Genomic DNA, 13,771 nt, shown 5'->3' on the forward strand with positions numbered 1-13,771 from the left:
AGGGGCTGGCTGGCACTTGTCACTGAAGATTCCTCCTCCTTGGATGGTGCTGACGTGGTGGCACCAGATTGGTGCTGCAGTGGCAGGAGTGGTGCTCCCTGGACAATGGCAGGCCTGGGAACTGTGCACAGCCACACCTTGCTCTAGACAAACCTTGAGGGGAAAAGCAAACTGAGATTATTTGACTAACTGCTTAACAAATCAGCACCTGTTTCTTCAAGGAGGGAAGGGGGAATGGGTTAATATGCCAAATAGTTTAGAGACAAAGTGACGTTTAACATTTCGACAGACCTTGATTATTGTTTCCTGGTTTCCTCCAGGCAGCAACCTTCCCTCTCCAGCCAGTGCCAAAGACAACTTACACAGCTGTCTGGGAAGGGGATGCAACCTTTTAGAGAAACCCCATCTTTGGCTTTGCTGTCTGTGAAATGAGCATGGATTTGCAGTGACTTCCCCTTTTCATCCCACTCTCTGGAGAGAGCTCTGCTCAGAGTAATTCCATCTTTATTGCTTTCTGAATCTCTATCCTCAGGCCTCAAGTTTGGAGCCACCTGTAGCGACGGTTGTCAAGGAGTAGCCCTGGAGTGTTCTCCTGGCTGGGCAAACCCAAGCAGGCACAATACCAGGTCAGCTGCAAATAAATATCACAGCATAACATAAATGCAAATACCTCTCCTCTTAACAAAAGTTAAGAGAAGTTTCATTACCTCCAATATGACCTCATATTCAAAGGGGTTTAATAATATTTCACTTCAGAGCTATTTATTACAAAGGCCTCTAAACGAGCTCTGAGTGAATGAAGCTCATTAGCAGTTTGATACAGGCTAGACACGGTGGCAGGCAGACAGCCACGGGGACAAAAGTGTGTTTGAAGTAGATGACTCCCAAACTCAGCATGCCAGGATGACAGATGGGACACTCTGGCCGTGCAGGCTTTCTTGGTTGTTGCAGTTTTGTTCCCTGCTGCTTAACATGGCAAAGGAGAGGTTTCCCAAGTCTCCAGCTGAAACTTCCTTTAAAGCCTGTCCAGCCTCAGGTGCACAAAGCAACCTCTGCTCCCAGGCAGCCAGATGGGAGCTGCAATCCAGGCACTCCCTAATTAACTTTGGGATGTTTTTCCTCTGTAGGTTGTTTCTGGAAGAAAGAGAACTGACAGCATGTTTATTTACAAGAGATTAATTCAGCCTGGCAATTTGCTGGGTCTGTACTAAGAATTTTGAAGTGTCTTGGGGTTTTTTATCACCATAGAAGGAGGAAAAGCTGAGAATCCAAGGGGATTTCTAAATGCATCTGAAGAACTGATCATGTAAGTTACTGCAAGTCACACACAGATGGGCAGCACAAGAAACAAAGCTGATGGGGGCAAACTAAGCTGAGGTCTTGGTTTCTGAGCAGTGCTGCAGTGTCATTAACTTCAAACACAGCTACAGGAAACACTGACCTGCAAGCCTCTAAGCCCTGGGGACTTGTTTGTGTATAAACTCACACAACATACAAAAAGCAATTGCTGGGTGGATCCCTCTGCACAGAAGACAATGCCAACCATCTGTACCATCTTATCAAGATCATGAAGAAGCAGGATGTAAAGGAGATAGTAACAAAAATATCCAGGTATAAAACTAACAGGTAGAAAAGAGAAAAATACTTAAGTGACTTAACATCAAAAGTAGGTTTGCCCTGTAATCCAGAGATGTGAAAATAGCTTTTACACAAGGTAACCAGCTGTCCCTAGAAATCAAACTGTGAAAGCACATTAATCATATTCTGCTGATACCCCAGCTAGAAGCAGGGCAGCAAGAGCCAAGCTCCATCCTGCTACAGGGGACAAAAGTGTGCTCTAGAAAAGAGCAAATGGAGGAGAGGATGGGGAAGCTGTACCAGCTCACCCTGTCTGAACATACAGGGGGTAGAAAGGATTGCAGAGAAAGGAGGCAGCTGAAGAACAAAGGAAAAAGGGTCATGAAATAAGTTTTTCCTTCCAAAGTACCAAGTCTGGAAGGCATGAAGGGCTAAGGAGAGGAGCTGTGTCAGAGAAGATGTGAAGGAGGATAATTTTGAATCAGGGTGGTCTTAAATGTAAAGAATAAAGCACATTGCCCATCCCTGCCACTGAAGAGAGATGTCTGTGGATGAAGAAGTTTCTAAAAACTACTTTGAGGCCACATTGCTTCAGGCATCAGAGCATTTTGCAAAGAAAGAAACACTTCATGCACATCATCCCACAGGCTGCAGCTTCCCTGAGAGATAAGAGCAGGGCAGAGCTGCTGCAAAGTCATGCATGGAAACTCACAGAGGTGCACCCTGCTAATTTGCATCAGAGATTGCTTTTTAATTATGATTTGTTGAATCCTTTCCCAGATGAACACACAGAGTCCTCCCCCTGCTGGCAAGTAAAAAAGCCATAGCAATGATTTTTTAGTTATGTCAATGTAAAGCTCTAAATAAATTGAGCATCAGATAGGATCTATTTTTTATTTGCTCAATGGATAGAGCTGGGGGAAAAAAAAGGGAATATTTTGCACAACACAAATCCTTTTTTAAGGCTTATATAGATTTACTTTGAGGTTCATATGACTTGAGAGTAGCAGCTGAGTTCAATTCCTTTGCTAATTTACTAGACAATTTGCAAGAGAAGCAGAGGATAAAGCCTGTAGAGTATCTATTAGCAGCTGAGCAGGGTAATTGCAATGTGCAATAATTCCATTAATTCCACTGAGTCCTTGTCTTTTAGTACCCAGTTAAGTTTTATTGCCTAAAATTTCTTAGACAGACTGGTCTGGAAAGTAGAATTCCTAATGCTGCTGAACAGTAAAAATTGATTCAGTAGACAAGTTGGGTTTATTGTATAAACAATTTTCCCCACTTAATGTCCTCAGATGGCTCCTCAATAAGTATCTGTAGAAAATTATCTCTTTGTTTGTTATGGGAAGCTATGGCAAGTGTCTTTTGGACAGGAATTTTTGCTTGAGGTGACTAATTTGGTGGCTGAGGGGAGAGCAGTAGGTGGTGTTTATTTTGGCTTTACTATGGCTTTCAACACTGTCTCCCAAAGCATCCCCATAGACAAACAGAAGAAGTGCAACCTAAATAAAGGGCAGTGAAATGGATGGAAAACTGGCAGAACAGCTGGCCTGAAGGGGGCTCAGCATATGTGGAGTACCCTTGGTTGGTACTTTTTAACACCCAGCTCTGAGCAAACTGGCAGATGATACAAAGCTGGGGAGAGGGGCTGATATCCATGTAACAGTGGTTGTGCTGCCATTGAGGACCTGAAGAGGCTGGAGAAATGGGCACAGAGGGTTGTCAGGAGTTCAAGAAAGAGAAATCCAAAGCCCTTCAACTGGAAACAAGAAAGTCTGGAAATCTGTTTTGCTGCACAGGAGAATATGGGAATCCAGGTGGAGAACAAGCTGATCATGGGCCAGCAATGCACTCATGTGACAAAGAAGCCCACAGCAAGCTGGGCTGCATTAGAAAAAGTGTCCCCAGCAGGTCAAGAGGGGTGATTTTACTCCCTGCTATTCTTCTCTTCAATTCCAGTAAAGAAATGCATTGCCTTCAACAGTGGGGGTAGAGTAAGAATGGTGAATTGTAATTATATGGAAAAACAAATGATGTATTTTAATTATAAAAAAAGAGAAACCTTCAGCTGTGACAGTCAACATTAATAACCACTGCAACACAAACAAAACAAACAAACACAAACAAACAAAAACATATCCCCCCATGCTTAAGACCATAAAGCTATGCCCTTAACCACAAACCACTCTCTGCATGCTTATGTTTAAAAAGGTTTAATTTTTTCACCCTGGTACAAAAATACAGTACAATGTGATGGCAAGGCATTCGCCAAAAACATTCAAAGAATAAAAGGGGAAACCCCATAAAGCTTCAACACAACCCACCCTCACTTGATGGAACAATCAAAAGGTGAGTGCATAAGGAAAAAGTTACTTTTCTGCCCAAAGGCAAATAAAGATGAATCACACAGTTTTACACAATAATACATTTGCAGAGCTGATAATTCACATGCTATTTGGACATTCATGAAATGTATTCTACTTGGTGTAGTGGCAGAATTCATGGTTTTGGATAGCTAGAAAACAACTGGCCCAGGAACATGCCCCAGTGATGGGAATGCCCAGTAAAAACTATGGGATCACATAATACCAGTGAGAAAAGAGAGATTCAACCCTGATTAGTGTCAAAATGATGGCTACTTCTAGTTTTTCCCATCACATTGTCCTCAAATTCTGTCTTCCCTACACACCTCCCTTTTAACACCAAATATTAGCGGCTTCTCAAACACACAGAGAGATGTGTTTGCACATTATCCAGTTGTAAAGAACCACCACAGTGCCAACTGCCAGGCAGAGAAAACACTGTAACTGCTGTGTGTGTGTGTGTGTGTGTGTGTGTGTGTGTGTGTGTGTACTCCAAACAGGGTTTTTAACCTAACATTGCTGACAGGGGAATTATGTCCCTTCAGTTCATCTACATTCTTAGTCTGTTTAATCATTTCCTCTCAGTTTTGAAGTGATGAAAAGGTATCATTCAGTGTATTCATTACAGTTCATCTCCCAGGTGCTTTTGTTTGAAAGCATCGCCTGTCAGCTTCTCCTGGGCCTCCTTCATCCCTTGGACAACTGAAAGATCACACAGAGAGATACCAACCATTAATCTCAGGGTGAAAACATCAAGGTGAACTGGTAATGAAAGTGATTTAAAACAACACAGTTACAGAATGTAGATCTACAGATTAATCTGTAAGGGAAAAACAGTCCTGCACACTTATCCCAACTATGTGTGGCTGGATCATGCAAATTCCATGATTTCCCATGCCAGAACTGGAGACCAAATTAAGTCCTAGAGGCTTTTAGTAGGTATTAAGGTGAATCTTGATTCTGAATATGGTTACTGAGGTATCAGAGAATCACTCACACTGTATTTAACCACTCCCAGTTACACTTTAAATTAACATAATTTCTCTCCATTGCCAAAGCTTCATCTCACTAAAAATGTACTTCAAATGATTCAGCACATACCTTGATCAGCATTGGTATAGAAATACTTGTAGCTGGGGTTTCCTCTCTCATTTATGATTTCTGGATGGACCTTTCCACTGGGGTCTGTGAAATAAGAAATCCAACAGGAAATTTAGATGGAAACAGTAAGAACCCAGTGCTGTGAATGGGCACAACAGCTGTGGATGCCTTACCCATGAAAAGGATTCTGGGAATGTAACCTCCATCAGGACTAAAGGCTTCATCCTTTGGCTCTTCATCATCCTTCCACAGCAAGGCAGGAGAGAGGAAAGCTATTAGCAAGACAGCTAACAAAACATGGTGCCTTTTACAGAAACAAGTTACTGCCTTCAGATTCCATCTACCCTGAGCAATTTACATCTTGAAGAGATGCTAAGTAACTGCAGAATCCTCCACTGTCCAAGGGAAGAAAGTTATTTTTACCTACATAAATATCATTTGTAAAAACAATATTTTTTCTGGTCTGTCAATCTGCATTGCTCATCCCACTCTGGTGCAGGAATATTTGATATGTACTGAGAGAATGAACATAAATCCCTTTCTTGTGGAAACTGAATCACACAAGGTACAAACTGTTAAAGAGACAAAGGCAGAGAGCCAGGTTTATAAACAAAATTAAAATAACCAGACTGAAAAATGTCTTTTTAAAACAATGAGCTCTATCAATCAATCCTGAATGCCCATTTAGGAGTGCAGGATTTAGGATGTACACAAAACAGGATGCAACCAGTTGAGTCAGATTCCAAATGCTTCATTACTAGGCAGAACATGGATAGAGAGCAGAAGGCAGCCTACCTCAAGGTTGACCATAACAAAATTATGGGCAAGTTCAGAGATCTCCTTGGATTCAGCAAACTTTGGCTTCAAAGCTAAAGAAAAAAATAAAAATATGAGCTATGTAAAAGCAGTGGAAAATATTTCAGACTTTCAGGTCAATATCAAAATCTCCACTTCATCCCTCCCTCTGGAGAGGTGGCACTTCTCAACAAGCAGTGAGTAAATGGAATGTATGTGTCCAACCCTTCCAGGCTCAGAACAGGAGGTCACTGAAGCAAATCTTGCCTGGCAGCCATGGGCTGAAGCCTGCCCAACACACATAGGTGGTTCTATTTGATCCAGTGACACAGAAACAGAAATCCTGCTGTAAACCACCACTCCCACTCAACTACCTCAACCTTTAAGGGTTAGCCACATACCCAGCTTGTTTGTTTGCTATGACACTGCCATATTATGCCACTCTCAATGAAATACAAATATCATTAGTTACATTTTGGATGCAAAATTCACATTTCTTATAGCTACATGATGTCTGTACAAAGACAATTTCAATTAGAAATTGTTCAATTTCATTAGAAATTTCAGCAAGCTCTAGTATTCAATGCACTTACCTTTGCAAGCTCCACACCAGGACTTGTGGATGATAACCATAAGAGGCAAACCACTAACAAAAAGAAGAAAGAAAATTGTCAAAGAAATTCTATTACATGTACAGTTTAATAGTCAAGGCTTCCTCAAAGGCTAAATGTAATGGGAAATAAGTCAGATATAAAGAGATTATGGGGTGCTCTAAGATTGTCTTGCAAAAAGCTTTCCCAATCTTAAAACATGATAAAATAATTTATTATAGCTGCCAGCCAATAACTGCTTGTGTAGAGGAGGAGATTTCTCTTCTGAGTTTAGGTTTCTCAGATACACCACTGGTCATGCTTTTTTGCCCTGGATTACTGGCAATGGTTAATGACAGCAGCTGCTTGAGAGATCTCAGGATGGATTTTCGTGGCTGCTTAAGGCAATCCAGTGGGTGACAATCTCTGCCCATTACAGCCCGAGTCTCGCTGAGCAAACCAGCAAACACAAAAACCCAGCAAACCCTCTGGCTGCCTGCGTGGCTTCCTACACATTTGTATGCTGAAACTAATTGTGATAGATGTGTCCAGTACCAGGTCTAAGGAGAGGGGGTCTGTGAGGAACTGCAGCTTAAATAAAGTGCAATGCAAAAGGACCAAAGTTATTTTTGATTTCACTCTTCCCAAATAATTCATTTCACATTTTCTAGCTACAGTACTCAGAGATTGTTTCCATACAATAATGATATGGCTTCCAGAACAGTAAGAACAGCCTAAAATTAGGTGAAGGAGAGGAAGGAATCAGGAGAGAACATCCCATATGGATACTTCTTTCAGGATATGCCAAGCAAAGCAAACTGTAAGCTTTCTCTGACTGCAAACTCTGCACCATTTAGGGGATAAAAATAAAGTCAAATTTTCATACACATGAATTATTAACACCTTTGCACACAACAACATTAATTACTAGCAGAACTATGTATGAGTTTTTCTTTAGGTGTAAATAGACATGAAAGGAAATCTCTACTTAACAATGTTCAGTAATGAACTTTAGAATGAGGAAAGGGTGGAAATGAAGCCATTAACATTTAGAATTGTTTAAACACAAATTTGCCATCTACAATTAACTGATATGTCATCAACTTTATATCTGCTTGAGTAGGGAGCAAGAATACACATTTCCCTAGTAAAGCTTGCATTGCCTCAGTGCCCTCTCACTGACTTCTTTTCATTGTTTCTATAGAGTCCAAAATTATTTTGCTTATTTCTTGAGGAGAGGCTGATTTAAGACAGGATTTAAGATTGTTCTTATCATCAAGGATTAGTGACTCATGTTGAAAGAGTTCAGTGGTCTGGTGGTCAGCACTGGCATGCACTTTTTTAAAGAGAAATTTTAAAAGCAGATTTTAAATGCAAGTGCTCACTTCCTTGAAATACCAACTCTTAGTCAGTGAGAACTCACAGAGGTTTGAGTTAATTGATGTGTTTTCTCAGCTCTGTTCTCTTTATTTTGACTTGTAAAGTAAACTTATTTATATAAAAACATTTTGTAGTCATTTCTCAGTTCTGCAGTGCATAAAGCCCCTTAGCAGCTGGTGTGCCAGACAGACAGACACTGTAACTGAAATAACTCTTCCTGCCCCACTTCACCATTTCATCCCAGTGAGCACTACATGTAAAATTAAAACCAAAAGCCACCATTTATTACAATGAAGAATGAAGCATCCACCAGAAAGGGAGAAGTTTATATAAGCTGTACCCAAAATTATTAGAAACTTAGCTACCCATCACAGCCAGTACAGACTTATGAGTTTCACACAGAACAGAAATAAATACATTTATTTCTGTCATTTTAGCTCATTTTTCCTATGACAGCACTCATTCTTAAGCAATTTGTGTTTTTAAGGGTGTAAAATGATGGTTTTAAGGGTGTATAATGACCTTGAAGACAAAAGACATGGCCAAGTTTTTTCAGTAAAATAGTCCTGCAGGTAAATTAAGACTTTACTCCATTTAAGGCACACATTTTATTATTAGACCTGAAACAGAAAAGTTTGAGTCTGTTAAGCCAGCACCCTTTTGCAGTGTAAAGTTGAAAATCTCTCTTGGGTCAGTCAGATTTTTTGAAACAGTCACATCCTAAAAATACAGCCTGTTCCAGTTCTGCACCTGAAGTCTCTTCTGAAGTTTGACATTTTCTGGTGGCAGCTCTAGAAAAACAATCTTCTTATTCCAGACACACACAGGCCAATGTGGAGAGAATCTTCCCTACACTGTCACATCACACTATTTGATTACTGGGGTTTGCATCTCCACAGGAGATTTCATTGCTTGGGGATGCACCAGTAGCTCCCTTTTTACAAGAAGCCAGTGGGGAGAAGGCAGGGCTGAGGAACTGCTTCCCTGGAGATCCCCCAGCAATGCAGCTGGCTCGGCCGCTGCAGGACACGGTGCCCACCTCCCCCGAGCCGCCGCTGCTGCTGCCCAGTGATCCGAGCATCCCCGACAGGTGGGACCCGGGCTCCGCAGGTCTGTGCCCAAGGCACACTCATCCTGCTGGAGTACTCGGGGGCCGGACCGCCCCGCGGCTGGGTGGCACGGGCGGCACTTCACTGGATGCTGCGGCTCAGGTATTGCACGAACATGCTGGCCAGCTGGGGCAGGTTTTCATCGCTGGGCTGCATCTTGGTGTAGCTGATGAACTGCCTCCGCAGCCGGCTCAGCTCGGCCACGCTGACGGGCCGGCTCAGCGCCAGCCCCTCGGCCACGCCGGGGACGCGGACGGTCTCTCCGGGCTGCGCCCCGCTCCTCTGCGCGGCCAGCACGGCGGCCAGCACGTCCTGGGTGACGCGGTCCAGCTGGTGCAGGAAGCCGCAGGACTGCAGCGGCTGCGTGCGGGTGGAGCGGTGCGGCGGCGGCGGGGCGCTCTCGAACAGCGCGGCGCGGATGGCGCCCAGCGGCAGCGGCTCCTCGCCGCGCACCGTGAACAGCGGCCGGTCCCAGCGGCAGCTCGGGTCGGGCTCCTCGAAGGGCGGCTCGTCGGGGCCGCCCGCGCCGCCGGCGCAGTGCAGGAGGCAGCGCGCCGTGCCCGCCTGCCGCGCCGCGCAGTACAGCTCGTAGCGGATGCTCCGCAGCTCGTTGCCCGCGTCCACGATCACCACGTCCCGCCGGCTCAGCCGCCGCTCCACCTCGGCCCGCAGCGCCGCCCGGCCGCCCTCCGCCTCGGCCACGACGTGCGCCGCCCGCTCCGGGCCGCCCAGCGCCTCCCGCAGCTCGGCCGCCCGCCGGCTCTTGCCGCTGCCGGGCCGCCCGCACAGCACCACCAGCGGCATCGCCCCGCCACCCACACCGCCAGCCGACCCGGACGTGGAGCGACTGCTTCCGCCGGGCACGGGCACACACACACACCCACAACACACACCCCCACAGCTCGCCCGGCCCCGCACGGCCCCCGGGGTTCCTCCTCCCCGCGGGCGGAGAGAATCCCCAGCACGGCCCCGGCACCGCGACACCGCCCTGCGCGGCGTCCCGCTCAAAAACGCCATCGCAGCAGCTGCTGGAACGGGGGGACCGCGCCCTCGTCCTCAGGGAACTTAAAACCGACAAATCCCCAGCATCCCGTGACATTGTGGAGTTTACAGAATTGAAATTGAAGGTTTGAAACTTCCTAGACCACCGGCTCTGGTGCATCTCATTTGATGCATTCCAGATAATTTTGTGTAATTTTACATCTCCTGATTTATGGTCAGACTTAGGAAAAAATAAGTACTTTTTACGTTTATATTTTCATTGCAAGTAGTAGTTTCTTCCAAGCCTTCAATTCAATAACGCTGAAATGCTGCTGTGCTCAAATCAGCGAGCAGATCTGTGTATCAGCAATGAAAGGAGAGTGTGGTTCACACCCATCCCATCCCATCCCATCCCATCCCATCCCATCCCATCCCATCCCATCCCATCCCATCCCATCCCATCCCATCCCATCCCATCCCATCCCATCCCATCCCATCCCTTGCTGCAGGGTCTTTTTGAGCAGGAGCACCAATCCTGCCCAAACCTGAAAGCTCAGACCTTGCCATCCCTCCCACCCTCTTCTGTCTCATTTTAAAGCTTCCTCTGCTGCTGCTACAATTATAACTGTCAAAAATGATTTTTTTTTTCAAAAATGCCAATGTATCAAGTTATCAAAACTTGTAAGACTTCTGAAGTGTACCATCTGGGTTAATTCAATGTCTGCACTGGAGTGCAGAACTTGCCAGATGGATCAGTTTGAGAGCAGAGCTAAATTAAACAGCAAACCTGGAAGGCATGAGTAATTTCTGCTCATGTCAGCATTGTCAGATCTGGGTTATAAAGTTAAAATGCAAGTAGAATTTATAAGGATGCTATTCTCCTTCTTGGATTTTAACAAGAAGCAGAAGAAACTCTGAGAAAAGAAAGTCAAGATGTCATTTTTCATAGAGACATTGCTCTTTTTAGAATTTAAGCTTAGCCCAAACCAGGTTCTGTCACTTCACTACAATTTGAAACTTCCAGATTTTTGCTGCAGATGGAAACAAAATACCTCATGCTGAGGCCTCATCCATACAGGCACAAGGAATTTTAGGGAACTCTTAGCACTGCTGAGTTTAGGAACATTGAGCACCACTTACACTTATATTTGTGTGTTTGAGAACCATATCTTTCTTTACTGTAATAAATAATTATTTTCTTGTTTCAAAGACATGCTAGGGCTTCAATCACTTAATTAGACTGCAGTAATTAAACCTAAGTGGTGCCTTAGCAAACTTAACAAAACTCTGTATTTTCTCTCCAATAACCTGTAGGGATCTGAAGAGTCTCCTAAAACACCCTCATTTTTGTTAAAAGAGAATCTTTTCTGTGGTTAAATTTAGGGCTGAATTAGAACCATTGTGAATGCTTCTGAAGACACATTTCTGTATTTAAAACTAATGAACATACCTGGCTGCTGCCTCTTTCTTCCCATCTTCCAGTGTTCTCCAATGAATATGATCTCCAAAACCTGCCAGAGAGAAGGGTTTATAAATGCTGCATTATTTAACATGCCAGCTAACAGAGGAAAATAGCCCAACCCTCGAGAGTATTTTCAACTCATTTTATATTCTTTTTTTAAAGACAACTATAGCCCCACTTCTGGAAAGACTTCTGGAAATACTTACAGCCCACACAGTCGTATGAGGAATCCCATTGAAATTAATTAACAAAAACATACCATGCTCATGAATATTTCTATATATGTATGTAAATGACACTAAAATCCCCCAAACAGATATTAAAATTGAAGTGCCTTCTGATTATTCTCAGTTCTTTTTCAATTTGTGAACATTTATTATCTGATGAATGACAAATTAAACATGTCAGCATTTGGCTTCTTAAATCCCACTGAAGGTGAACTAAACTTAAAAACTTTGAGGCCAACATATAATCATTAATTGCTCTAAAGCTATTATGCTAAGTATTCCTGCTGATGATAATATCATGGAAGAGCAAGAAAGAACACAGAACACAATTATACAGATTTCTGAGTGTTACAGTGACAGAAGATGCAGGAAATATTTTATCTGGCATCCAGATAACAAGTCTTGTAATGTCAATTAAGAGTGAGTCAGTGTATGTTTAACAGTTGCAAAGCCAGGGTTGGGGTTTTTTAGTAGCCAACACAGCACATGGCCAAAAGCCACCTGGAGAGCTCAGATGAAGGAGATCCAGGAGCTGTACAAACAGGAACTCTTCTTGGAACACCTCCTCAGAGGTCTTGGTTCCAGTAATTAACAATTACTGTGCTGGATGGCCAAACATGGTTTGCCCCCTCCCATCCCTAAGGGTTTGGATTAGTCAGGAACCAGCCCAAGGTGCTGAGGGGAGCAGATTTTGGGAGCTACACAGAGATCAGGAGCCACAGACTGCCCAGTGCAGACACAGGGGAAAGTGGACATTGTCTCCAGCAGACAACTGTGGCAAAGAAGCTGGAGAAAGCCTAAAACAAGGCAAGGCTTTGGGACACCTCCCTTCAGCATCCGGGAGGTGAGGGCAGTGGCACAGTGTTTGTGTTACCTGATCTCTGCTGATATGAGCAAATATGAGCATAAGTGATGCAACACATCAAACAGATGAGCTCAGAGCAGGGTGGGGAGGCCTCGTCCCTATCCCCTCACAGCCAGTGCTGAGGCAGCCCGCGACACAGGACCGCGTTTGTACGAGCTCGACATCCCAGCGCAAAACCCAGCTGGATTAGCACAAGTCACGTTTACCCGGAATATTGACACCTCAGCTATTTCAGTCAAAGGCCAAAATGTTAAAATAATAAAAACTTTCTATTGTTCTAACTGGGAAACACTTTTCAAAAGCTTTTCTATATTTAAAACAAACCCCAGTTTGTGGTGTGTGTTTTTAAAGCATTGCCCAACACATTACAGAGCGTATCTTTTGAATGAAAGTCATCTGGGGAATTAAAGGGTGAATTGCTGGCTGGGGTCCACACCACAGCTTTGCTGTCATTGATCAAATTGGTTACAACGAGCCTCGAGGAGGAGATTTACCTCTACGGCCCTGCCACCACCTGGGCTGAAGCCCAAACCCGGCTGAACCGGGCTATTAGACACGGTAATTAGACAGGGAGCCTGGGCAAGCCAGGAGCGGGGTGAGGAGCGGTCACCAAGGGCAAGGGAAGCGGAGGGAAGGGCCATTCATCGCCTGCCAGGAGCCCGACGGAGGCACCGGGCACGGCGGGGCTGCTCCCCGGGGCTCCCCTCAGGAGCTTCAGCCAGAACCCGACCACAGCGGCGGAGACCCCGCAAAGCCCCCCCGCGCCTCCAGAGCCCGAAGCTGCGCCCACTGCCCCCGCGGGCTGAGGGGACCGGATCCGCCCCGAGTGGGGACAGGAGTTGGGGAAAGCCCGAAGAAAGCGTTTGTCTGACCCTTTCCGAGCCCTCCCGCGGCGGCGGCGGCGCAGGCCGCCAGCACCAGGCACAGGCAGAGGATGGAGGCTGCCGCGGGCTGAGCCTTCATGGTGTCGGCGCGGGCAGCGGCGGCACCCGGGTACGGCCCCGAACCTCCGGACAGGACAGGACACGCTCAGCTGGACTTTTTTTTTTTTGTGTGTGTGTCTTTTTTTTTTTTTTTTTTTTTTTTTTTTTCCCGTTTTTTAAAGCCCAGGAAGTGATGTGTGGCGGATGTGGGCGGTGCGCCGCCCTGACGGTCGGCCCGGGGGAGGCAGCCGGTGGGAATGGAGTGGGGGGCTTGGAATGAGCTTACAGGGACCCGGGACCCCCGGGGTAGGAGTCATCGCACCGGGGCCCCAGAGCCCTGGTTACTCCCCCTGGGCAAACCCCAGCGTTATCCCGACCGGAGCAGGCAGCGGTG

At 45.3% G+C, this 13,771-nt stretch overlaps 2 protein-coding genes across 2 annotated transcripts; both read right to left on the reverse strand.

Annotated features, from left to right (window-relative positions):
* Window positions 1-3,778: 3,778 nt before the first annotated feature.
* Window positions 3,779-13,499, reverse strand: TXNDC12 (thioredoxin domain containing 12). Its single transcript, XM_063166109.1, has 7 exons — window positions 13,327-13,499; window positions 11,351-11,411; window positions 6,434-6,486; window positions 5,841-5,914; window positions 5,219-5,288; window positions 5,046-5,129; window positions 3,779-4,646 (listed from the first exon to the last, which is right to left on the reverse strand). Exons 1-7 carry the CDS (start codon window positions 13,415-13,417, stop codon window positions 4,567-4,569), a joined length of 513 nt encoding a protein of 170 aa, XP_063022179.1. The 5' UTR covers window positions 13,418-13,499; the 3' UTR covers window positions 3,779-4,566.
* KTI12 (KTI12 chromatin associated homolog) lies at window positions 8,404-9,723 on the reverse strand. The gene has a single exon (XM_063166107.1). It carries the CDS (start codon window positions 9,721-9,723, stop codon window positions 9,001-9,003), a length of 723 nt encoding a protein of 240 aa, XP_063022177.1. The 3' UTR covers window positions 8,404-9,000.
* Window positions 13,500-13,771: the final 272 nt, after the last annotated feature.

Source organism: Melospiza melodia, chromosome 11 (genome assembly GCF_035770615.1).
Source record: "Melospiza melodia melodia isolate bMelMel2 chromosome 11, bMelMel2.pri, whole genome shotgun sequence".
In the NCBI taxonomy this organism is placed as follows: domain Eukaryota; kingdom Metazoa; phylum Chordata; class Aves; order Passeriformes; family Passerellidae; genus Melospiza; species Melospiza melodia.